The 27,202-nt window shown below is 36.2% G+C and overlaps 1 protein-coding gene and 1 long non-coding RNA gene across 3 annotated transcripts in view; one reads left to right on the top strand and one right to left on the bottom strand.

Moving 5' to 3' along the window:
- The window catches only part of SCFD1 (sec1 family domain containing 1), a 115,201-nt gene that overhangs the window by 15,247 nt on the left and 72,752 nt on the right, over nt 1–27,202 (bottom strand). Inside the window, exons 17-21 of one of the 2 annotated variants that reach the window (XM_019428052.2) lie at nt 26,872–26,951; nt 21,870–21,932; nt 15,855–15,930; nt 6,945–6,998; nt 2,424–2,476 (exon numbers count right to left, since the gene is read on the bottom strand). In XM_019428052.2, coding sequence (XP_019283597.1) covers nt 2,424–2,476; nt 6,945–6,998; nt 15,855–15,930; nt 21,870–21,932; nt 26,872–26,951 — 326 coding nt within the window. The remainder of the gene's footprint in view (nt 1–2,423; nt 2,477–6,944; nt 6,999–15,854; nt 15,931–21,869; nt 21,933–26,871; nt 26,952–27,202) is intronic. The other variant, XM_019428053.2, reaches the window with a different exon arrangement.
- On the top strand, nt 337–4,375 carry LOC109254286 (uncharacterized). Its single transcript, XR_002074740.2, has 3 exons — nt 337–515; nt 2,926–2,980; nt 3,972–4,375. It is a non-coding gene; the product is annotated as an uncharacterized LOC109254286 (long non-coding RNA).

Below are 27,202 nucleotides of genomic sequence, written 5' to 3'. Positions count from 1 at the left end.
GAAAGACATATGGAAATACATGCATGTACACACACACTAAATATAAAAATGTATTTACAATCCTTCCTCCTTCGCTTTCTTTGAGGCTTGTCCTTAGTTTTGTGTATCCAAATAGTGAATGAGGAAGAATATGCTGGAAGTCTATGTGTCAGTATCTAAAAGGGGGTAGGGCAATCTGTTAACTTTAAAATGAATGCAGAAGAATATGCTAGAAGAAGTGTATGTGTCAGTATCTAAAAGGGAGTAGGGCAATCTGTTAGCTTTAAAATAAAATTCTAGGGGCACCTGGGAGCCTCAGTCGGTAAAGTGACCGACTCTTGGTTTTGGTTCAGGTCATGATCTCATGGTTCGTCAGTTTGAGCCTCACATTGGGATTCCCACTGTCAGTGCACAGCCCACTTGGGATTCTCTCTGTCCATCTCAAAATAAATAAAAAAAAAATTCTAGGAGAAAACTGAAAGGGAGAAGTCAACACTGAGCAGCAGCTCTCATAAGGAATAAAATCTGGGTATAAGGTAAGTTGATAAAGTACCTATTTTAGTGGTAAATTACATAAAATTTTACGATACTCAACATAATTTCATAGTTTGTCAGTATCTACATTTGTGAAAAAACTATGTCAACACATGTGGGGGAAGGATAACAATTTAGAGGGGATATGGGAGGAGGTATTTCCATTTTGCTGTAGCTCATTTCTTTGTATTTATGTATACCACTATGTATCATTATATATATTAAGCACTATTTCTGTATTTATGTTTTAAAAAAACTTATTTGGTGCTAAGATATCTTATAATAAAGGTATTTTTCAAAGCTTTTGTGAGTCAGATATATGTTTTCAGTGCTAAAACAGGCTATAAAAAGAGCTTAGATTTTTGAAAATGTCAACCAAGAGGAGAGAGCTATTATCCCTTCCTTAATTATTTAAAGGCTGATTCCACAGCTCTATCATCTTTTCCTCATTTCTATGGCCTGTCTGAATATTCCATAAAAAGGGCCACCTTTTATTCCATAAAAAAGTCCACCTGATTGAAACACCTCATCAGTGTTTAACTTCCTTCTGGAGTGTTTTAAGTTCCTCTGAGAGTAGACATGGATGGAATAAGGAGGTGAGACCTAAATAGCACAGTATTACTAGTTATTAATAACCAAGATTAATTGTGACAGAATAGCTCCGAAGGCTGAATCTATTAAAAATGAAACTGAATTCCTCTGTCTTATCAATGCTAATACTCATTATTATGCATAAACTACAGGGAGAATTAAGGTATTTCTCAGTAATTTTTTAAGAAGCAAAACATATCTACCTGTTAGCCATATGCAAATACAAGGAAGACTAAAATGTAAGCTGTGAACTGGAGAGTATCAAGATAGGAAAAGAGTTGTAAATCTACCATTTCAAAGTGTACAAATCAGTGGTTTTTAGTCTATTTACAGAATTGTACAATCTTCGCCATTGTCTAATTTCAGAACATTTTTATCACCTCCAAAAGAAGCCCCATACCTATTAGCTGTCACTTCTCATTCTCTCTCTCTCTGGTAATTTATTTTGTTAAATTCTTTTGCCAGTGTTATTAGCTGCTGCTTTTGCAACTCTGGTAATATTTCTGGAAAGAACCTTTTAAGTTACCAAAACAATCTAATCATCATCTATCTAGTGATTAGATTATCAATTCTATCTTACAAAGATGCAAAAGCTTGGGATAAAGCAGAAACATAGTTCTAAAGATCCCAAACATAAGATGTAGGCAAGAAACCAGTTTCACCCAAATTTTGGTGTTAAAGATCATCCTAAGAAGGTTTTTTCTTCTCCTAATTCTATTCTTTCTCTATGTCTTGTAGGCTATTTTTCAAACTACCATGAATTAAACCTTGAAAAATAATATCCATAATGAAGTAAACAAGTACTTTCCATACCAAGTTTGTTACAAAATAAGAGAAATTACTTGTGGAGTATTTCATTGCCATAAAATATTTATAACAATCCATAGGGCCTGGATTTTATGGACCATATAAAAAACAAAACAAAAAAATCCAACAACTGGGTATTCAACATAAAGTTCCCACCTTTGCTTCGGTTCAGTAAGAATATTCATTTAAAAACATACTATTCATATTCCCCTTCCCACACACTTTGTAATACTGCCATCTCGTCATTAAGAAAAACCAAAACAACTAAAATATAATGTATGTTTTTGGTGTGTGAGTGTATATACTTGAAAGGAAAAGAACCAAAATGTTAAGTACAATTAGCAATGATTATCTCTAGGTAATGAGATTATACATACTGTTCACTTACCAGTTTTCTATATAGTTTGAATATTTAATAAGCAATTATTGATTTGTAACGAAAAATCAATTTTTCCATTCTCGGTGGGGTGGGGAAACCTATAAACAAATTACACAAGTCAAGAGCTGCTTACCTGTCATTGCCCCGTAGCATTTTGGGATCAAAATATCTATAGTCATCAGTTTCCTATTAAAAAAAGCAAACAGAACTTGATTTCTCTTTAGAGTTACGGTTTGGCTTTGAGTATTTTATTTCATTAAGCTTTTAATATGGTAGATTAATTAAATGTGTGCCACCACCACCAACTGAACACTTACTACATGTTAAACATTATCCTAAATGCTTTATTATTTTTTAAATGTTTATTTTTATTTTTGAGGGGGGGTTGGAGGGGCAGAGAGAGAGAGAGGGAGACATAGAATCCAAAGTAGGCTCCAGGCTCCAAGCTGTCAGCACAAAGCCCAATGTGAGGCTCGAATCTGTGAGCCATGAGATCATGACCTGAGCCAAAGTCGGACGCTTAACCAACTGAGCCACCCAGGTGCCCCAACATTATTCTAAGTGCTTTAGATGAAATTACTCACTTAAACCCCACAACATCTGTGAGGTAGTTACTCTTATCTCTTTTTTTTCAGATGGGCAACATGGGGTACAGAGAAATTATAGAACTTTCCTAAGATCATACGACTAGTAAGTAAGGGAACTCCAGACTCTGAACCCAGGAAGTCTAGCTTCAATTCCCAAGCTTCTAACTACTATACTATACTAGTATACTATTTCTTGAAAATTTACCATTTTATAAACCAAGTAATTATTTTGTCTTGTTTTCTATTTTAGAGTTTTATTATTTAGCCCTGATTTTACTGAATATACAGATGAGCCAAAACAGGTTCATAATCTTATTTGAAACATTTAAAGTTAGATGTATTCTGGAATTTTGAATTTAAAAAGTTTTAGATAGCTAATATAATGCATAAACTGTGTATGTAACATTCCCAGCGGGTACCACCCCATCATCTACCACATTGATATTCTATAGCTAAGTATATGAATATTAACATAAAGTAGGATAAATTCAAGCCTCAACTTGAATTAAAATTCGGTTTTGCCACCAAGTGAGTTATACAACATCTTTCCAATTTTCAGAACTTTGTAGATTTCAGAAGTTGTAGATAAAGGACTGTGGAGAAACTAGCTTCTTGATATTAAAGGAGCTGAGAAGTATTGTTTTACTGCTTGTAACTATCACTTCCTTTTTTCAAATTTTATTTTAGAGACAGAGTGAGAGAGCCTGGGAAAGGAGCAGAGGGAGGGAGGGGGAGGGAGGGAGAGGGAGGGAGAGAGGGGGAGGGGGAGAGAGAAGGAGGGAGGGAGGGAGGGAGAGAGGGAGAGGGAGAGGGAGAGGGAGAGGGAGAGAGAGGGAGAGAGGGAGAGGGAGAGGGAGAGGGAGAGGGAGAGGGAGAGGGAGAGGGAGAGGGAGGGAGAGAGAGAGAGAGAGAGAGAGAGAGAGAGAGAATAGTAAGAAGGCTGCATACTCAGTGCTGAGCCCAGTGTGGTGCTTGATCCCACGACCCCAGGATGATGATCTGAGCTGAAAGCAGGGGTGGAATGCTCAAATGACTGAGCTACCCAGATGCCACTGTAATCACTTCCTAATCTCTGCCTCTCTCTCCTTCCATAGCACAGTCAGCCAGAGGAATTTGTTCTTTTCTGGAGTGTGGATGGCCCTACCCCAACCTGATCAGTGATAAGCTCTGCATGTATTGCCACCACCTATTCCTGTACTCAGTGGTGGACAGGGTTTAACCAATTACAGAACTTCCAGTGAACTCAAAAACTGCATCAGAATTCTTTAACACTTAGCTCCAGAAAGCCACTGCCAGCCAGATTTACAAGATGAAAACTATGTGATACTGTCTTAATCCCTTCTTTCAATTTATCCAGTCAAAACAATCAAAGGAGAACACTTAGTAAGGGATTAGAATGCATCTACCATATGACTCTACTTATATGTGGAATGTAAGAAACAAAACAGATGAACACAGGGGAAGGGAAGGAAAAATTAAATAATATAAAACCAGAGAGGGAGGCAAACCATAAGAGACTCTTAACTATGGAGAACAAACTGAGGGTTGATGGTGGGGGGGAGGTGGGCGGGGGATAGGCTGAATGGGTGATGGGCATTAAGAAGGGCACTTGTGGGGGTTCCTGAGTGGCTCAGTTAAGTGTCTGACTTTGGCTCAGGTCATGATCTCATGGTTCGAGAGTTCAGGCCCTGCCTCAGGCTCTGTGCTAACAGCTCAGAGCCTGGAGCCTTCTTCAGATTCTGTGCCTCCCTCTCTCTTCCCCTCCCCTGCTCACACTGTCTCTGTCTCTCAAAAAGAAATAAACATTAAAAAAAAATTTTTTTTAAGTAAAAAAAAAGAAGGGCACTTGTGATGAGCACTGGATGTTATATGTAAGTGATGAATCACTAAATTCTACTCCTGAAACCAATACTACACTGTATTAACTAACTTGAATTTAAATAAAAACTTGAAGAAAAAAAAAGAATTCATCTAGAATTAGGTTATAGCATTTTCAAGCCTTTGAGATAAGATACATTCAAGATTACTACTAGCTAAGTCTAACACAGTACACTTTGCTAATCTCTTTGGTATTTTGCTAAACTATCTTCAATGCTCCAAATCAAGTTGTCTATCTGGGAACAGGAAAAGGAGAAGAGAAAGTACAGGCAGCTGTCTCATCTAGCAGATGGATGAACAGATGCGTTCAAAGCAGAAAAAAATCTACTTTTTCTAATTAAAAAACGTGTCTGTAGTAATGTGCCTTCAGTTATACAGTGAAAGTCAAAAGAACTAATAAAGGAACTTACGCAACGTAGAGGAACATTAGAATAAGACCCCAAATTTAGCTATCCGTGTATCTATGACAGAATATTGTGGAAAGCATGTGTATATGAGAATGAGTAGCAGGCAGAAATACAGGAATAGCGGGCTTTTGGTTCCAATTCTGCTATTAAAATTGGTGTGACTTGGGATAAGTCACTTAACATCTCTAAAGGTTTCCTCTCCTTTAATTGTTCAAATTACTAATTACTTCTAATTGTTCAAATTACTTCTAATGTTTCCTTAAACTCTAAACCTCTGTGATTCCATAAAAGGCATGTTTCTTTGCCCTAATCAATATATCATAGTGGTGAAAAATGTGGCCTGCTTAGCTCTGCCATTTATTAACTTTGTGTCCTTGGGCAAGTTAATTAATTTTATTGTGCCAGTTTCATCTATAAAATGAAAATAATAGTATTTTCTTAGAAGGTTCTATTAAGAATTCAATGAAATGTGAAAAATGTTTTGAATGGTTCCTGGCACATAAAAGGGTGCAATATTAGCTATTATCTTTATTATCATCATTATTTATCATCTCAACTTCAAGATTAGGGTCATGCAACAAAGTATCTTAAACTTAACTTCCTTAACCCCTTATAGATTTGGCATCTGCCTAAAATTCTGCATTTTTTCTGTATTATTTCTGTATTTATTCTGTATTTTTAATCTTTAGTGTTTGGGATAATATCTCTCACATATTTATAGCTTATTATGACTTACTGTTCTCTAAGATAACTAGTTTTAAGTATATACTTCTTTCAGGCTTTCAGGCTTTTCAAGAATTGTTATTACTTCATATATTCTAGGATGTTTTAACAAAGTCTATTGTTACTACATTGTATACCATTTTCTCTGTATCAACTCCTAGATGGAAGAATCCAATCCCTTATATCTTAACATTATAGACAATTATTCTCTCATTACTTTCATAATTGTAGTTACCCCTTTGGGGGATGTTTTTATTACACTCTTTGTTTCCACATGGGCAGATTTTTAAGTAAGTTTTTGTTAATTCCCTTTGATATTATAACCATGTTTTAACAATTACAAAAAGTGACACATTGATCTGAAGATTCTGCTCATTCTTAGCACGGGATCCTAAGCCTTGCTGCCAAGTCTATACAGAGATCCAGATCAATCCAAACTAGGGTTTTGATGCTGCCTTTCTTGATTCTAGACTCTTGTGACAACTGCATTCTAGCTGCCATAGAAACAGGATGGGCTGTTTTATGAAACAGATTGTGATGATTTTCACATTCTTTTAGCTTGGAAACCCAGTAAATGTTAAGAATATTTATCGGTCTATCTATCCAACAATTTATCTCTCTCAATTTACTTTTCAGCCCAAAAGAATTTAGTGCTATCTGAACACATGCACTTAAAAATTTCACTTCTCTCCTAATTTAATTTTATAAAGTTAAATTGCTCGGGTACTCTTTATACTACATCAATTGATGCTCACTAGTTGTCATTTACAGAAACTTGCTCCTTAGGATATATTTTATCTACATTTAATTATACATGAAGAATATAATCTACATTTAATTTGGATGAGAGCTGGCCAGAATAGTTACAGCAGCTGAGAAAACCAATTCTCATTACCTGTGATAATGACTAAAAACAGGCTCTTGGAGAACATGGACTCTTTTTTTCCCTCATGTAGTCTGCTGTGATTAAGTGCACAATGAACTCAGATTTTATTATCTTTCATAAACTGAGTTTGATACATTCACGAATTTACAAGTACAATATTATACGCTACTCACAGGATTTGACTTCATCTCCATGAGATTGTCTAAAATACGAGTAACAGGTAGATTCTGTAGAAAACATAAATATTTTGTTAAATATTAGAAAAATAATCAAAATTGTTCTCTATTAACAAAACAACCAAACCATTTCACATTTAACTATGCTTACTTTTTGATTAAACATATTCTAAAATTAAGAATTCAGTGAATGGTGTCATAGATGTAAATATCCTTGGCACTACTGAAGTTTCTAGGAAAAAAAATATGTAATTCTAAATCAAAAGGTCCTTTTAATGTGAAAGTGTAACCAGGTTTCAGTATAAACACGTTTGGGCTTTTCACTTTGTTGGATGTTTGTTTTTTAATACTAGTAATTGCAATCTTCTGATAAAGTAAGAATCCCATTTTCCCCCCCATTTCTTTTCTGCAGATAGTAAGTAAGAGTTTCTTTCAACAGAGTAACTTAGGAGCATCTGGGTGGCTCAACTGGTTGAGCGGTTTACTTTGGCTCAGGTCATGATCTCTTGGTACATGAGTTTGAGCCCCACATCTAGCTCTCTGTTGTCAGCACAGAGCCCACTTTGGATCCTCCGTCTCCCTCTCTCTCTGCCCCTTCCCCCACTCACGCTCTCTTTTTCTCAAAATAAACATTAAAAAAAAAAAAAGAATAAGAAGAGTAACTTAAAGTTTGAAGAAACTCAGAGTCTCTCATTTCTAATGTATATTCTTTTAAGCCAGTGGGGCGCCTGGGTGGCCCAGTTGGATGAGCATCCGACTCCGGCTCAGGTCATGATCTTGTGGTTCACGAGTTCGAGCCCCACGTCACACTCTGTGCTGACAGCTCAGAGCCTGGAGCCTGCTTCAGATTCTGTGTCTCCCTCTCTCTGCCCCTCCCTGATTCATACTCACTCTCTCTCAAAAATAAACATTAGAAAAAAATTTATATTCTTCTAAGCCAAAAAAATACTTGTGCTCTTCCAAAAATGGGGAAATGGATACACACAAATTTTATTGACCATTTTTGTTTTGCCTAGGATAAACTCCAAATTTCCAATGACATACTTCATTGTCTTCTTACAGAGTAAATTTCACGTTGAACATGAATGTTTAACACTGATATTGGCAGAAGATTGCCTCTTGACATGCTTACATGCCTTGGGATACGAAATAGTATTGTTCCATTTCAATCTGATGATTTTTATCATTATTTTAACATAACAACACATGGAATACAGAAAATTTACTAAGTGACTATTATGTCTGTTCAAACTGCATTCCCACTGGGATGATATTCTGCCCACTTTGAACCGATTTCCTTTGTGAACTGTACAGGATGTTCTGTAAAGAATATTTTGTATCTTAGAGACTTCATACAACAAAGGCAACATTAAATCTGATTATTTAAATGTAGATAACAAACACATTACTATTTTACAAAAGTTTTGCTTTCTTTAGGACATAAAATATTTTGTTGCTAAAATGGATTATCACTATGGAAAATGCTGCTTTGCCCAGACAGAAAATTTGCATTTCTTTTTTCTTTCTCTATATTAGCAAGTAAAAACCTTTTAAGATGATTTTACCAAGTAAAATTAAAGCTATTTCATTATTCCCTATTTGTGTTGGCCAGAAACTTTTTAATATAAACAAAACACCAAAGGTTCAATCTAACTAAATGTACTTCCTGAATTCTATAATTTAGAATTAAAAAAAAAACAAGGCAGCTCAAAATTTTACCTTTTAAGTTTTGTTTCAAATACAATTGAGCTTATTCATGCAGGAATAAGTCTAAGCCATGACAATCTCTGAAGAATGACTGGGAGCAGATTTAAATCTATAAAAACGCTTTATCCAAAAGAAAAAACTACCCTTATATATTTAACTACAGTTAACAATAACAAAAGATGATGAAGTGCTTTGCAAAATAACAGGAGGGAATAATTTTTTAAAAACACCTGGAGCAAGAATACATTAAAATTATAAGATTTTACTAAATTAATTTTATATCAACTTCTTAACTTGCATACAACTCTCCACTGAGCTCCCTGAATTGCATTACTAGATCTGTACAATGGAGACAAATTCAGGAAAGATGTTATGTAATGACTAAAGTCATAAGAGTCATACTACTATATTTTTGAAAATACTTGGAAATTTTTGAGTATTTCTATCAGTATCTCACGATAAATCCTCCTGCAGTATAAAAATGAGATTTTTCTAAAAGGTACAACTAAATTTTGGTTTGTATTTTATAGCTCTGCAATACCTACAAACCTGCCAGTCAACAGGTCATTAAATAACGTAAGAAAAATTTCTTTCTAGCAGAATACTTTAGAAGTTCATGAGCCCAGGGACAGTTGCTTTTGTCTGGTCTTTACAACCACATAACACCCAAAGAATCATTTACCACTGCTGCACCATAGGATATTCACATACTGTCAGTGATTAAGGAAAACTTCAAGTGTAGAGAATGATAAAGGAAAGGCATAAGAAACAGTAAAACTTCTGAGTTCTTTGTCACCAACTATGAGATATCCAGGTTTTGTTCTCTGCCTAAGTGAAGGCTTGAATTGAGTTAATCATTTAAAAAATCAATTTTATATTACTAATAATTTATATACAAGACTAACCAACTTTTACTGACTGAAAACAAACTGACCTGTGGCAGCTTACAGCAAAGAATAAACATCAGAAGGAAACCATACAATTTTCTTTGTTCAACAAATGTTACCTTACTCATCTTTAGAAACACAAAAATTTTCTGTAGCTCAATAAAAGATATAAATGAAATATAATCAAATAAAAAACTCATTAACTGTTTAAAAAATTCCCAAGCATAGGGGAGCCTGTGTGGCTTAGTCAGTTAAGCGTCCGACTTCAGCTCAGGTCATGATCTCACAGCTCCTGAGTTCGAGCCCCACATCAGGCTCTGTGCTGACAGCTCAGAGCCTGGAGCCTGCTTCGGATTCTGTGTCTCCCTCGCTCTCTGCCCCTTCCCCGCTCATGCTCTCTTTGTCTCAAAATAAACATTAAAAACAAACAAACAAAAGCAAACAAAATATTCCCAAACATTTTTCAGTGTTTTTGGGAACTGTTTTAGAAATAAAATGTAAAACATTATCGTGTGGGTTAGCATTAAATCTTTATTAGCAGCAAGCCTTACTATAGACATAGATTTGAGAGATAAAAGTCTCATAAACATGAATATCCTACATTAAGTATCACTATTTCTAAAATCCTCAAATTTAGATACATGAACTAGAAATTTTATTTGGAGAAAAAAATAAAAAATAAATTAAAAAAAAAGGATTCTAAAAACCCTTACTGGTTTTATGACCATAGTTATGTTCTATGATTTTAGTCACTGGAAAAGGCTGAATAAAAACAATGTTAATCTTATCTCTGATGATGTAATTGCTTAAAAACAAACTGAAACAGAATGTGCACAGAAGTTAAAAAACAATCTAAGCAAAGTAATACAGCTTTACACCTAAAACAGCTATAAAAAAATTTTTTTCCCTTTAGTTCTCCTAGAATTAGCCACTTACTCTATACTGCCAGCTGGTCTATAGTGACTATTTCTAATTTGCCCTTTACAGCCTTGGGCTTGGGATGATAATCTGATGCTGAAGTCAGCATTGAGATTGTGACAAGAATTGCTCCTGTCTTGGTTATCAAAACCCTGGTGAATGAAAACCAGTTTGTGGACTTCCTTGCATGCTTTTTTTTCCCCCCCAAGTAAGCTTCACACCCAACACGAGCCCAACACAGGGCTTGAAATCATGACCCTGGGATCAAGACCTAAGGTGAGATCAAGAGTCATAACACCTAACTGACTAAGCCACCCAGGTGCCCCAAGAATGCTTATCTTGAAGACTATGTTAGCCAAGTAACTAATAAGATGAAATGTGTGGATACCAGAAACACATTGGAAATGAGGAATTATCAACGATATAGGGATGGAAAGTTGTCAGTGAAGTAAAGATAGGAAAAGGGAGGGGGTATAAGATGGATCATCTATTTCCAAAATTTTAAAATTATATACCAGAAAGGGATCTATGGATGAATCCAACATCCACATCTTACAGATGAGGAAATAATAAAATATAAAGGGGTGTTTTTTCCATAATCACAGTATGCTAATGGCAATGAAATCAAGAAAATAAGATCACATGGACCCAATAAAACACATCCAGTCCTCTATCACTCAGTTTCAACAATGATCAACTCATGGCAAATCCTGTCTACTCTCACCTATTCCCCACTTTCCTAGGTTGTTTTAAAATAAGTCCTCAATAAAAAATCATTTCAGTCATCAATATTTCAGTATATATTTTCAAAATATAACAACTCATAAAAAACTGTAACACTACTAGCACAACTAAAATAATTTCTTAATACAGTAATATCCAGTTAATGTTAAAATTTCCCTATTTCAAACATTTATTGTTGAGTTTTCTCATTCAAATCACAAACTTAAGGGTCACACACTGGAGTTAGATGATACACCTTTTAACTTTTTTTAACCTACTGGTTTCCACTGCTTGCAATTTATTTGTTAATTCATTTGAAAAGAGTGATTATTTTAGCAAACAATCCAAAGTGAAATAGAAAACTTCTAAATTATGCAACTTTGTGCTATATTATTCATCACATTCTTGTACAATTATCCTCGCACAAATAAATTCCAAATCTGTGAATATCATTCAAATGGTATAAAACCATTTGATGCAGAAAACTTATGTTGCCCAAGAAACGAAGCATAAAAAGCTCTTAAAGGCAACATAGAAAACTGCACATGAGACATCGTATTCTTTTTATTTATAACTTAAAACATTTACTCAGATTAAAAAATGTAAAATAATAGAGATTTTAAGAGTCATAAAGTACTCAAAACTTTGCAAGTATCAAAGTGGCAGAATTCATCTCTAGCAGTCTCTTCTCTGGTCATCTCTTTCCTCTTAGTTCCCAAACTGCCCCAGATCTCCCATTGCAGTACTGCTAAATTTTAGAACATTAGGGCAATGTAACTTTTAAAATGGATTTCTATTAGTTTAAACATTTCTAGAACAATAGACTCTTTTTTAATTATTCAACTGAAAAAGACTGCACACATATACACACATACATGTATGCACCAAGGTCTGGGAAGGATGTAGAGAAACTAGCACTGTAAGTCAATGCTAGTCGGTGTACCTTTTCTGGAGGGCCACTTGGTATTATTTACTAAGAACAATTAGAAATGTTCACCCTTTTGATTCTATAATTCAACTATAGGAATTTATCAGATAGAAGTAATCAGAGACAAATACCCAGAAAAAAACTAACATTTAAATATTAGGTATATATCCATCAGAATACTCTTTTTTTTTTTTTTGAAACAATAACAAATGATTGTATTAGACTGTTTTTTTCTTATTTTCAAAAATGTTTATTTATTTTGAGAGAGAAAGTGAGCGAGAGAGAACAGGGGAAGTGCAGAGAGAGGGAGAGAGAAAATCCCAAGCAAGCTCTGCACTGTCAGCACAGAGCCCAGCGTGGGACTCGAACTCATGAACTGTGAGATCATGACCTGAGCTGAAATCAAGAGTAATGTGCACTTAACCAACTGAGCCATGCAAGTGCCATTTTTTTTTTTTTTTTTAAAGTAGGTTCCACACCTAGTGTGGAGCCCATCATGGGGCTTAGGCTCACAACTTTTGAGATCAAGACCGGAGCTTAGACCAAGAGTTGGACACTTAACCAAATGAGCCACCCAGACACCAGACACCCCTAAATATTTTTTAGTATGACTTTTCTTTTTACTTCAAAATATAAAATGAACCATCCTCCCACAACAAAAAAATCACATTTATTTCCTCTATGTTGAGCCTAAATGTCTCATTAACTTACACTTTTAAAAAAATGCATGGCTCTTCTAGTAGTAGCGGCAGAAATATCCTACAGATAGAGATAACTACCAATCATTCCAAAATTTACTTCTGTAAGTGAGAAACTGCCTATTTCAAAGCAGTTTGTTACTTGCAATGTTAAGAAAAGCAAAGGGATTTGAGGTTACAGATGATAGTTTTTATACTTTATGAACTTTAAACAAACTTTTGTGTTAGTACAATAAAATATTTAACTAGATCAGTTTAGACACCTATTACAAACATCACTAGTGGACATTTATGTGAATAATAAGCTCAGAAAGTAAGAACATTCCAAAAATTAAAGTCTGTAATTTGTCCATACTATGAGCTATTCCACTATTGCGATTTCCTTGTAAGAGTAACCCATTAAGAAAAATATGTAATTCTCCTTAAACATAAATTTAACTACATGTGGCTACACAACACCCACTCTATCTACCGAAAGGCAGACATTATCTTAGGAACTGGTGGTTCCCTTTTTGTCTCACATAACAAAATCATCTTGTCCATAGTTAATGCTAAATAACTATCATTATTGGTGGTGTGACAGAGATTCTCTCTTGACAAAACTTTACTCAGGCTCCTCTGACCTCTCTTTCAATGAGGACTTGACTTCTGAACTTCTGTGTCCATATTTGCACAGCCCACTTTAAAAAGCATCCTGCTAAGTTAGTTTAGCAAGAATCTCTCATTTTCTATACCTGATTACCCTTCTTATCTGGTCAGGTTCCTCATCCTCTCATCTCCCAGGTGATGTCTGATCTCATTGGCCTGCCTTCAGCAAGAATCCTGTTAGGGTGGTTTAGCCAGAATCCTCTTCCATCCCTGATGTTTCCTTTTAGTAATTTTACATCCACTGATTCCTACCCTGGTCCTTGGCTATAAATTCCCACTTCCCCTTGATGTATTTGGAATTGAGCCCAATCTTTCCCCCCAGGTACAAAACCTTACTGTGGTGGTCCCAATTCCTTTCACAGTGACCCCCCCTGAATGTCTGTCTTCCTATTCTTTCCCAAGTGTCATGAGTAATTTTCTCTTTAACAAGTGCTAGGTTAAACTGTAAAGTACAATAATGTCTAATGTGCCCAACTTCCTATTTTGTATTTTTTTTTTTTTTAACTTTTATTTATTATTGAGAGACAGAGACAGAGTATGAGCATAGCAGGGGCGGAGATAGAGGGAGACACAGAATCTGAAGCAGGCTCCAGGCTCTGAGCTGTCAGCACAGAGCCTGACGTGGAGCCCGAACCCACGAACTGTGAGATCATGACCTGAGCTGAAGCTGGACGCTTAACTGACTGAGCCACCCAGGCGCCCCTTTCCACCTTTTCACCTTCTGCAGAAGAAAGATGAACAGACTCAGGGAAGTAATGTAAACCAGTAAAAGAGTGGATTAAGTACTTACTAGTGGCTCTTTACCAGGAGAGAGGTAGACTGTGAGGGAATGAAAAGAATTCCTAAGAGGGATAATGAAGCTAAAAAGTGTTCCCAAATAATTAGGAAATAATGCAATCTGGAATGTATCCTAAGTTTGGAAAGTCAAGAGCCCTTTAATTAAATAAAGCATATTAGTTTTTTTTCACTGTTCTTTACTTATACTACATGTTTTTTATAATAAAACATCACTCAAATAAAGAACTGAATACTTGGGGCGCCTGGGTGGCTCAGTCGGTTGAGTGCCGACTTCGGCTCAGGTCACAATCTCGCGGTCCGTGAGTTCGAGCCCCGCATCGGGCCCCTGTGCTGACAGCTCAGAGCCCGGAGCCTGTTTCAGATTCTGTGTCTCCCTCTCTCTGACCCTCCCCCATTCATGCTCTGTCTCTCTCTGTCTCAAAAATAAATAAACGTTAAAAAAAAAAAAAAAAAAAAAAAAAAAGAACTGAATACTTACTATATATAAAGTGCTATGGAAAATTCAAAGATTGGTAAAAAAAATTCCTTGCTCTCAAGGATCTTATCAAGATCCTTATCAAGAAGTAAAACATTCATGTCAATTATATCTCAATAAAACTGGGGGGGGGGCAGAGTAAAAAATAACATCAATACAAAATACTCCATGTAAATACTGTAAGGAAGATGAAAGTATGAAGAAAGCCCAGAGAAAGAAAAGATCAACCTTTTTCTGAAAACAAGTAAACATTGACTATTCACATCTGAATAACTGATAATCAACTCTCTTAAAAATTTGGGCTTTAAAATCTTTCTCATTATAAATTGAAATATTTATGTGTGAAATATTATGTTTTAGCCTTTCCTTCAACTATCTCAGTAAAAATAAGTAAAATAAAAAAATATAATAGGAATAATGAAACAAGAATGACAGGATGTTCTGTACTGAAGCTTGGTGAAGAGTTCAGGGAAGATTCCTATACTAATGTTTATTTGAAAATTTCCATAAAGTAAAAAACAAATCCTATTTGAAAACAAACAAAATTAATGATGACTTTCTGAAGCAGAATACTTATATATTAGATAGCAGAAAAAAAGAAAAACAAAAGTCACTAAAAAATGTTTTCTGTACAAAACTATTATTCCAAAATGAAGTGTAAAATCAGGCTATACTACTTTTGGGATAGTTTCATTACCCCAAAACATACATTCTACTTAAAATATTTTATTCTTACACAGACCTTTAGACCTTTAAGTTCATTTGCTTATTCTCTTAATATATGTTAAAACTTATATGCATTAGGTAACAGTTTATTATTCTAAGTAGGGTAAGTTCATTTTTCCAATCAATGTACTTTTACAAACCTGACAGTAAAGGAAAATCAAAGTGTCAATAAAGTCCAAATGAATTAAAAAAAAAAAAAAAAGCCTAAAATAACAGAGCCCTGAACTACACGTGTGAAAATATCATATTTTTAAATATGCCAGAAAGAGGCCCCTTGATTTTACTTTATTCCAAATATTTATAACTTGAATATATCTAGAAGGTATTCTAGCTAAGCAATCAACCTGTCAACATTTATGTTCAAAAATTACCAGAATGTTTTCTAACAAGTATACTCACTTGCTGTTTCAATACCAGGTTCTTCACTCCTTCCATCACAAACTGTGACCCAGTATTCATGACTCGTGATAAGAGACTAGGGACAAAAGAAGAGGATTACTTTAAGTATAAATTATCTTTCCAATTTGTTACAGATAAATCATTTGCCTATTACACATGACCTGCTGAGGCTCACTGTACCTACCACTTGTATTCTCACTAAACAGTGACCCGAGAAGTTTTGCTTCCAGATATCCTGGCTGCAATTTTATCTAACAATAAAACAGTGATAAAATTGTCTATCAATAATTATTAATAAAATGTAAAAATAAAAGCTGCCCTCAAATTAAGCATCTTATTTTATTTTTTAAAGTTTATTTATTTATTTTGAGAGACAGAGAGAGAGAGAACGAACATGAGTGGGGGGCAGGTGTAGAAGGATGGAGAGATGGAGAGCGAGAATCCCAAGCAGGCTCTGTACTGTTAGTACAGAGCACAACACAGGGCTCCGTCTTATGAACTGTGAGATCATGACCTGAGCCAAAATCAAAAGTTGGACCAACTGACCCACCCAGGTGCCCCTCAAATTAAACATTTTTCCATTAGCATTTGCTTACTTCATGTCCCTGTGTCACGGTATTCCAAACCTTTTCATTATTAGCGTATTGGCTTTGGTGACCTGTGATCAGTGATCCTTGCTGTTCTTATTGTAATTATTTCGGGGTGCCACAATCCTTGCTCATGTAAGCTAGCAAACTTAACTGATAAATATAGTGGTGTGTTTTGAATGCTCCATCAACTGCCTGTTTCCCACTCTCTCACCCTCTCCTGGTGCCTCCCTATTCCCTAAGATACAACAATATTGAAATTAGGCCAATTAATAGCCCTATAATGGCCTGTATGTGTTCAGGCGAAAGGAAGAGTTACATGTCTCTCACTTTTATTTATTTATTTTTTGATGTCTGGTCTTCTTTGTTCTTCTTAGAAAATCTCCTTTTGATTGGACTCAGACTAAGAGATAGAGGTTCTCAGAGGACAGCTTCTGTCTCTTGGCAATCTGTTCCTGGCAGTTTTTTTGGCCTCCTTTATTCTCTTGGCCAAAAGTTGAGCATTTTCTGCAGCCTCTTCCTTCTTTTTTCTTAGTATGCTGTTTCTTCAGTGCAATATGCCGACATCTGTGTTGGAGGACACGTGGAATAACAAGATTGCTGAATACTGAGCGCTTTGGGTCCTGGTTTCTTACCTTCTCTGTTCAGGGACTTTCTCACAGCATACTTGTGGATATCATCTTCTTTAGAGAGAGTGAGAAGTCTGTGGATTCTGCTAGCTCTTTTGGGTCCCAGGTGATGAGGCACAGTATTATCAATGAGTCCAGGAATATCCTTCCCCTCCTTTTTTTTTTTTCACAATGAGAACAAGTTGAGAACAATAAGACTGACACCCACAATGCAACCTTGAACAGATTTGCATCCTTGGTCTGTAGCGGAAATGACCTTTACTGAGAAGGCAGACACAGCCATGGGTCAAAACACTCTGCTTCACTGGGAATCCTTGTTTGTCATTGCCACCACTGATTCAGACTACATAATCCTTCTTCACCCAGAGCATCAGCAGCAATTTCTGTGGCCATATGCCTCCATAAAAGGTAAAAATTCTGTCTGCTGTCCACGTCAATGAGTTTCTGGAAGCCAGCAGCTGAGAAAGAGATGTTCAACTTCATCCTAAAGCAGTCTACCTACCACCTCTGAGGCGCATGAAAAAGAGCACATGTCTCTTACTTTAAATCAAAAGTTAGAAATAATTAAGTTTAGTGAGGAAGAAGGCATGTCAAAAGCTGAGACAGGCTGAAAGCTAAGCCTCTTGTGCCAGTTAGCCAAGTTGTGAATGCAAAGAAAAAGTTCTTGAAGGAAATTAAAAGTGCTACTCTAGTGAGCTCACAAATAAGAAAGTGAAATGCTGATAAGGAAAAAGTTAGAGTACTATGGATAGATCAAGCCAGCCACAAAATTCCCTTCAGCTAAAGCCTAATCCAGAGCAAGGCCCTAACTCTCTCCAATTTTACGAAGGCTGAGAGAGAAAAAAGAAAAATTTGAAGCTGGCAGAGGTTGGCTCATAAGATTTAAGGAAGGAAGCCACTGAGAAACTTAACAGAAGGCCATGGGGGAGGGGAAGGAAAAAAAAAAAAAAGGTTAGAGAGGGAGGGAGCCAAAACATAAGAGACTGTTAAAAACTGAGAACAAACTGAGGGTTGATGGGGGGGGGGGGGGGAGGGAGGGGAGGGTGGGGGATGGGCATTGAGGAGGGCACCTGTTGGGAGGAGCACTGGGTGTTGTATGGAAACCAATCTGACAATAAATTTCATATTTAAAAAAAATAAAAAAATAAAAAAAAAAAAAAGGAAGGAAGCCATCTCTGTAAGGTAAGTGCAGGGTGACACAAGAGCTGATGGAGGAGTTGCAGCAAGTTATCCAGATATAGCTAAGGTAATGAATGAAGGCGGCTACACTAAACAGTTTTTCAATACAGACAAAGAAACTTCTACTGGAAGAAGATGCCATCCAGCACTTACATAGCTAGAAGAAGTCAAGACTTGGCTTCAATTGGCTTCAAAACTTCAAGGACTCTTATTAAGGGCTATTGCAGCTGAGGACTTTAAATTGAAGCCAATGCTAATTTACCATTCTGAAAATCCCTAAGAATTATCCCTTAAGAATTATGTTACATCTCCTTTGCTGTGTTCTAGAAACAGAACAAAGCCTGGATGACAGCACATCTGTTTGCATGATTTACTGAATATTTTAAGCCCAGTGTTGAAACCTACTGCTCAGAAAAAAAGACACCTTTTCAAATATTACTGCCCACTGCCAACACACCTGGTTACTCAAGAGCTCTGATGGAGATGTACGCTAAAGTTAATGTTGTTTTCATGCCTGCTAAAAACTTATCCATTCTGCAGCCCATGGATCAAGGAATAATCCTGACTTTCAAGCCTTCTGATTAAAGAAATACATTTTGTAAGGCTATGTAACTGTTACAGATAGTGATTGCTCTGATGGATCTGGGCAAACTAAACTGAAAATCTTCTACAAAGGATTTACCATTCTAGATGCCAGTAAGAACATTCACAATTCATGGTAAGAGGTCAAACTATCATCATGAAAAAAAGTTTGGAGTAAGTTGACTGAAACCCTCATAGATGACTTTAAGGGGTTCAGGACTTCAAGGGAAGAAGTAACTGCAGATGTGGTGGATACAGAGAACTAGAATTAGAAGAGCCTGAGGATAGGACTGAATTGCTGTAATCTCATGATACAACTTTAGTGAATGAGGAGTTGTTGCTTGTAGAAGGGCAAAGAAAGTAGTTTCTTGGGAATGAATCTACTCCCGGTGAAGACTGCTGAAATGACAACAAAGGATTTAGAATATTCCATAAATTTTGTTGACAAAACAGTTGCAGGGTTTGAGGGACTGACTCCAATTTTGAAAGAAGTTCTACTACAAGTAAATGCGATCAAGCTGCATGCGTGGTTACAGAGAAATCATTTGTAAAGGAACAGTCCATTGATGCAATAAACCTCACCATTGTCTTATTTTAACAGGATGCAGCCACCCCAACCTTCACGAACCACCATCCTGAGCAGTCAGCAACCATCAATATCATGGCAAGACTCTTGACCAACAAAAAGATTACTGAAAGTTCAGATGATGGTTATCATTTTTTAGCAACAAACTATTAAAAAGCCTCATTTAAAAAAATGTTTATTTATTTATTTAGGGAGAGGGCGCATGCACACGGGGAGGAGAGAGGGTGGGTGAGGGCAGAAAGACAGGAGAGAGAATCCCAAGCAGGCTCCACACTATCAGCATTGAGCCTGAAGCAGGGTTTGATCCCATGAACCCATGATCAGGTGATACCATTACCTGAGCCCAAATCAAGAGAGCTGGATGCTCAATCGACTGAGTGACCCAGGCACCCCAGCAATAACTATTTTTAAATTAAGATATGTACATTTTTTTTTTAACATTTATTTATTTTTGAGACAGAGAGAGACAGAGCATGAACGGGAGAGGGGCAGAGAGAGAGGGAGACACAGAATCGGAAGCAGGCTCCAGGCTCTGAGCCATCAGCCCAGAGCCTGACGCGGGGCTTGAACTCACAGACCGCGAGATCGTGACCTGAGCCGAAGTCGGACGCTCAACCGACTGAGCCACCCAGGCGCCCCAAGATATGTACATTTTTTAAAGACAAAATGCTATTATACCCTTAATAGACTATAGCACAGTACAAATGTAACTAACATGCACAGGAAACCAAAAAATTAATTTGGAGTTGTTTTATTGTATTATTTGCTTTATTGCAGTGGTCTGGAACTGAACCCCCAATACCTTTGAGCGATGTCTATAGGTTTTAGGCAAATTACAATTTGGAGAGAACTCCCTGCTTTCCTGATTGCCTTACTATTAAAACAATAAAATTAATGATAGTAAATCAGGATAACTTGTTTTAGGAATTCAAAACACATCAACATATTGAAAATATATATGGGTGTAAGTATTACAAGTAAGTCAAAAAGTTACTATATTCTCTACATCACAGCAGCTAGATCCAGTCCTGTGTTTATACAATCTCCCCACAATACATAACCTCTATCACATAAAAATGTGAAGCATAACATACCTGGTGAATTTTACCTCAATTCTGAAGAAATGTTTGAGTATTTAACAACAAAAGTAACATCAACAAATGACCTGCCATATTGGGCATATATTTGTGGCTCAGTCAATCTCTCATTTGGGATCAAGGGATGTTTTGTGGGACAGAATGGTATTCCTGTATTATGATATCAGAAGGCTAGGGATAGCCTTCAAATCATCAAGATTTTCTTACAACACATTTTATTAAAATCCTCAACTACGAAATCCACAAGAAATCTTTAGGCTTTTAATATTCAGTTAAGATTTTAAGATATGGAACTGGAAAGTCTACTAAATACATGAGAGTAATTTCCAAATAAATTTCCTTTTCCCTATCTTGCCTTTACTCCTCTGTGAAATCAAAGGATGGACAAGGTGGAAATGCTTTAACAGAAACAAGAGAAAGTAATCTTTGTTGGAATGAAGAGTTCAGAGGCAATTCCCTGGTACCAGGCAACTCGAGGCACTGCTAACCTACACAGCACTGTATGAAGGTGAGGCTAGCTGGATTCATTCTGTCAAGCATTTAAAACACTTGCCTAGCTGAGTGTTTTCGCTTTTTGCAAACTGTTCCATTAAAACTGGAAGCTTGAGGTAAAGCTAGAATAAAACTGCTTTCCTCTGGATTGTACACTTTTATCCTAAAACTTAAAGAATTTGAAACAAGTATGGTATGAAAAAGAGTAGTTAGAATTACCTTGTTCAGTTACTTTGAAAATCATGCACACTATAGGATTCTGTGGAGTCAGGAGTCAGACCTAGACCTAGACCTCCTCCTACTATTAAATGATTTCCTCCCTGTCATTTAATAGTATGCCTACATCTCTCTTGAAGCTAAGTCTTGAGTGCCTAGCTCCAAATCTGTATTACTTATCAACAGTGATATAAAAGTAGCTTTAACCTTCATATAACTTCTGAAAATAAAAAAAATGTAATGTTTTAAGAACAAGGAAGCAAAAGAAGCCAATAGCTCATACCATGTAAAATATATTAACTTACATTTTATTTTAAAAAATGTTTATTTTGAAAAACATTATGTTTTTAATTATTTTTTTTTTTATGTTTATTTTTTGAGAGAGAGAGAGAGAGCAAGGCTGAGGAAGGGCAGAAAAAGAGGGAGAGAGAAATCCCAAGCATGCTCCATGCTATCAGTGCAGAGCCCGATGTAGGGTTCAAACTCCCAAGCTGTGAGATCATGACGTGAGCCGAAACCAGGACTTGGGTGCTTACCAAATGAGCCACTCAGGTGCCCCAAAGTGTCAGTGTGCTTTTAGGGCTTGAGAGTCTAATTATGGTCTGGAGTACCAGACTTATTCCATCAGAATTATTAAAAATACTTACCCCATTGGCTTAGTAGTAGTGTTACCATAGCTGGCAGGAGCTGAGGCCATCTTGGCAAAAGCCCTATGAAATAAAAAAAGCTATATTGAAAAACTGATTATCAGAGCAAACATTCAGCATCACAGTATTAAAAACTCCACTGACTCTTACTATGCAGACATTTCTGAAAAGAGAATCATCTTTCAACGAATATAATACAATGTTTCAGTATAATGAGCACTGAAACAACTATATAAATGTTGACTATATGATTGGTAATCATGTAAAATGTTGTCCAAGTACAGTACAATTAGTACTGAAACACTGAGATTTTGTTTTGTTTTGTTTTGCAGTTTATGTATTTTGAGAGAGAGAAAGCACAAGCAGGGTGGAGAGGGAAGAGGGGGAGAGGGGGAGAGGGGGAGAGGGGGAGAGAGAGGAAGAGAGGGAGAGAGAGGGAGGGAATCCCAAGCAGGCTCTGGTCTACCAACACAGAGCCCAATGCAGGGCTCAAACCCACGAACTGCAAGATCATGACCCAAGCTGAAGTTGGATGTTCAACTGAATGAGCCACCCAGGTGCCCTTGAAATTCTTTAAAAAATACAAATGCATTCATTTCCCAAACATCAAGACTTTTTCCTTTTATTATATCTGGTCATTAACATGAAACAGACTTGCTGCCTTGAACGAACAATCATGAACTAAGTTTAGTCTCTTTATCAGTCCCCACATTCCATACTCCCTCATTCCCAGACATATGCCTTTGTTCATGCTGTCCTTTGAGGGGGATAAATGGACTGCCTTCTTCTCCAACAGAAATTGTGCATTTCCTTTTAAGACTCTGCTCAAAACTACTTTTTTCTTTTATTAAAAAAAAATTTTTTTTTAATGATTATTTATTTTTGAAAGAGAAACAGGGAGCACGAGCCAGGAAGGGGCAGAGAGACAGAGGGAGACACAGAATCCGAAGTAGGCTCCAAGCTCTGAGCTGTCAGCACAGAGTATGATGCAGGGCTTGAACCCACAAACTGTGAGATCATGACCTAAGCCGAAGTCGGACGGTTAACCAACTGAGCCACCCAGGTGCCCCAAAACCAATTTTTTCATTAAACTATTCTATCACCCAATGATTTTTCCTTTTAAGAGTTATTTTCTACAACACACACTTTTATACCTAATTGCATGTAGTCATTTATTTTCAAATCTTTCAAGTGTCCAGAATTCTCTTTAACTAAACTATACAATTTCTGAAGTCTGGCAAAAAGATGGCACTTAGATGTGCTTTTAAAAATATTTTCCTTCTGGGAGTATGTTTACCATAGAGAATTGAGGACACAAAATGCTCCCAAAAGAACCCTAACACTTTGAGGCTCACAATCATGATTTTTGTGTATATTCCTCTAATCCCTGGACACACATATATATAACATATATACTTTAAAAACAAAATTAATATACTGTAAAACTGTTTTGTAACATTTTAATAGCATACCATAAACACTTTATGTGACTCAATACTCTTTTATAATGATTCCTAACTATTTCAATTGTTTTTGTAAAAGAAAAAAAAGTTTACATAAATACGAGAAAATCATATGAGAGTAAAAAACGGAATGGAAATCACTAAGATGTGATAATTGAAATGTTAAAAACACTCTATTTCAACTGGGACAGAACTCACTGAAAATACCATTAGAGAAATCCCAAACACAAAAATCACAACCTTGTTCAGGAAGGAGGATGTGAATCAAATGTTTTCAGAAGTAGACTAGAATTTCTGCCTTCAACAAATACTTATTTTTCACTAGAATGAACTATATCTAAACAATATGGAAGGATTCAATAAATCATGGCACATTTTTATGGCTAAACAATATTCACACACTAAATAGTACCACTGAAGAAAATTTAAGAAACACTATTAAAAAAAACTTTTTAAAAATGTTTCTTTTTGAGGGGCGGGGAGGGAGGGTGGGAAAGTGGGGTTGGAGCAGAGACAAAGGAAGACAGAGAATCCCAAGCAGGCTCCACCAGTGCAAAGCCCGGCCTGTGGCTCGAGCTCACCAGCCGTGAGATCATGACCTGAGCCAAAGCTGGACATTCAACCGAATGAGCCACCCAGGTGCTCCAAGAAACACTATAATTATTTAAGAAAATGGACTGCTAAAATGAGTTAATGGAAAACTAGAATACAAAACTGTATCTATACTAATAATTTCCAAATTTTAAAAAATACATGTAATGTACATATAAAAAGATATACAGTGTTTAGCTGTAGACTTTGGATGATGATATTACAGGTAAATTTTTACCTCCTTTCTAACAGAGTTTTATACAATTTTCTTCAAAAAACTTGTATTACTCTTATAAAGAAAAATGCTAGGAATTACGTATTTTATAACCATATAAAATGATGTCCAAGACTGGCTTTCCTCTTCCAACAATAAATGTTTGATTAAGGAGTTCTCCACAAATCATAATGTAAAGAACAATGACATATGCCACAAAGCCAATGTGTAAAGGCATATATTATAAAAATTGGAAAAAGCAGTTTTCAGTTTCTCTTTTTAAACAGAGGTCTATTGTATATTTTCTTCTTATTACAAGAACATAGTGAAATAAAAAGAAATTTGAAAAAGCAGGGGCACCTGGCTGGCTCAGTCAGTAGAGCATATAACTCTTGACTTTGGAGTAATGAGTTCGAGACCCATGTTGAGGGTAGAGATGACTTAAAAAAAAAAAAAAAAAAAAAAAAAAAAAAAAAATGAGGCTCCTGACTAGCTCTGTCGGTGTGCATGGCTCTTGATTTCTGGGTTGTAAGTTTGAACTTCATGTTGGGTGTAGAAGATTACTTAAAAATAAAATATTAGGGGTGCCTCAGTGGCTCAGTTGGTTAAGTGCCTGACTCCTGATTTCAGCTCAGGTCATGATCTCACTGTTCGTGGGATTAAGCCCTGCATCAGGCTCTGTGTGCTAACAGCATGGAGCCCGCTTGGGCTTCTCTCTCCCCCCTCTCTGCCTCCCCCACTCGTTTACTCATAATAAATAATTAAAAAAATAAATGAAATCATAAAAAAAAAAATTTGAAAAAGCACTCAAACTCAAAAACTCAGAGATAACCACTGTTAACAACTTGGCATACTGTTGAGCTTGGAAAGCATATTCAATCTTATAGTCTTAAAACAATCATTTTAAGAAATATTAAAAAAAAAGAAATATTTTTAAGTGTATTTATTAACTGTGGGAGAGATGAGAGACAGAGAGAGAGAGAGAGAGAGAGAGAGAGAGAGAGAGAGAGAGAGAACCCCAAGGAGGCTTTATGCTATCAGCACAGAGCCTAACATGGGGCTTTAACTCGAAACTGTGAGATCATGACCAGAGTCGAAATCAATATTTGGATGCTTAATCAACTGAGCCACCCAGGCACCCCATTTTAAGAAATATTTTGAGGGGCGCCTGGGTGGCTTGGTCAGTTAAGCGTCCGACTTTGGCTCAGGTCATGATCTCACGGTCCGTGAGTTCGAGCCCCGCGTCGGGCTCTGTGCTGACAGCTCAGAGCCTGGAGCCTGTTTCCGATTCTGTGTCTCCCTCTCTCTCTGCCCCTCCCCTGTTCATGCTCTGTCTCTCTCTGTCTCAAAAATAAATAAACGTTAAAAAAAAAAAAAGAAAAATATTTTGACAGTAAGGTTTGTTGTAAAAAATTTGGAAGATAAAGATAAGCACATGAAAGGGAAGAAATTCTACCACCTGGAGTTATCCACTGTTAACATTTTAATATATGTCAAGGTATGCAATTGTATGTATATAGATTTATGTTCATATATACAAATACACACAGAAATAGATGGATGGATAATAGAGATCATAATGTAAAAACTGTCATCTAAGTTTTGGCTGAAATATCCCTACTCAGACACGTTCCCTGATCTTCTCAACAAATTTAACTTTTACCCCCAAGTTAAGATCTTATCACTCGGTGTTATTTTCTTTATATCACTTAGTATCATTTAACAGTATTCTGTTCATTTGTTTGCTTATTTGTTGATTCATCTTCCCTCCACTCAAATGTAAATTCAATGACTGAAGGAGCCTTCCACATGGTCACTATTATATTTCCAAAGTCTAGAAGAGTCTCTAGACACAAAGAGAGAAGTCACTTGTTGTAAACTATTTTTTCACTATCCTATACACATTTTCCAGTGTCAGTCTTATACGACATGAATTTTAATTTTCAATTGTATTCTATCTTATGGAAATGCTTACTGTTGAACATTGAGATTGGTTGCTTCTAAGATTTTACAATTCCAATTACTTCTTTGGAATGAAACCTTAGAAGTATGCAAAGATTTAAAAAAAATTTTTTTTAATGTTTTTATTTTATTTTTGAGAGAGAGAGAGAGACACAGCATGAGTGGGGGAGGGGCAGTGAGAGAGGGAGATACAGGATCCGAAGCAGGCTCCAGGCTCTGAGCTATCAGCACAGAGCCCGACATGGCACTCGAACTCATGAACTGTGAGATGATGGATGACCTGAGCCAAAGTCGGCACTCAACTGACTGAGTCACCTAGGCATCCCACAAAGATTTTTAAAAAAAAATTTTTATACCATCTGGCAAAATGGTGACAATTTATATTTTTTAATAGCAGAATATAAATGCACCAATTAATTTTCTGTATCCTTAGCACAGCACTTTACTGTATCTGTGTGCTATGTTAATCTGCATTTCTCTACTAGTGAAATTAAAATTTTCTTCTGATGTTTTTGAGATGGCTGACCCAAAACATTTCAGTCTTTGTCACTCGTATCTAATCAGCGAAGAAAACATCAACTTCTCTAGGAAAGAAAGGCATGACCATTTTTTGTAATTTTAAGCTGTGGATAGAGAGGGCCAGATAGGGAAATATTTATGTCACCAAATTAACAAAAAAAATACTAAGGCACTGTTCAATTTTCTTAGTAACATTCTTATCTTCTTGGGACTTCCACTGTACTCTTTTATATAAGAAGAAAATAAAACTTACTTCCACTGTTTGATATATTGTAAGGGATTAAGGTTGCATCCTGCATCAGTTAATGCTTTTTTGTATTGCTCCAAATCAGCCTGAAATAAGCAAAGAACGATATAAAAATTTTTACTTTCATGAAAGAGAAGACCATTTTGTTATTATTTTATTCATTAAAAAGTCAGACCAAAGGCACGAGTTTAAATTCCAGGCACCCAAGTAGAACGGAGTCATATTTTGAGTATATGAGTGAGCACCCGAGACAAAAATCACATCTAATGAAAATTACCTTTGACAGACTCCAAATCACCTATCCAGTACTTTGTCATCCCTCAGTGAGTCAGTCAAT

The sequence above is a fragment of the Panthera pardus genome, unplaced genomic scaffold (assembly GCF_024362965.1).
Source record: "Panthera pardus isolate Hobbes unplaced genomic scaffold, ASM2436296v1 HiC_scaffold_24, whole genome shotgun sequence".
Classification (NCBI taxonomy): domain Eukaryota; kingdom Metazoa; phylum Chordata; class Mammalia; order Carnivora; family Felidae; genus Panthera; species Panthera pardus.
This window is presented reverse-complemented; position numbering and strand designations above follow the sequence as displayed.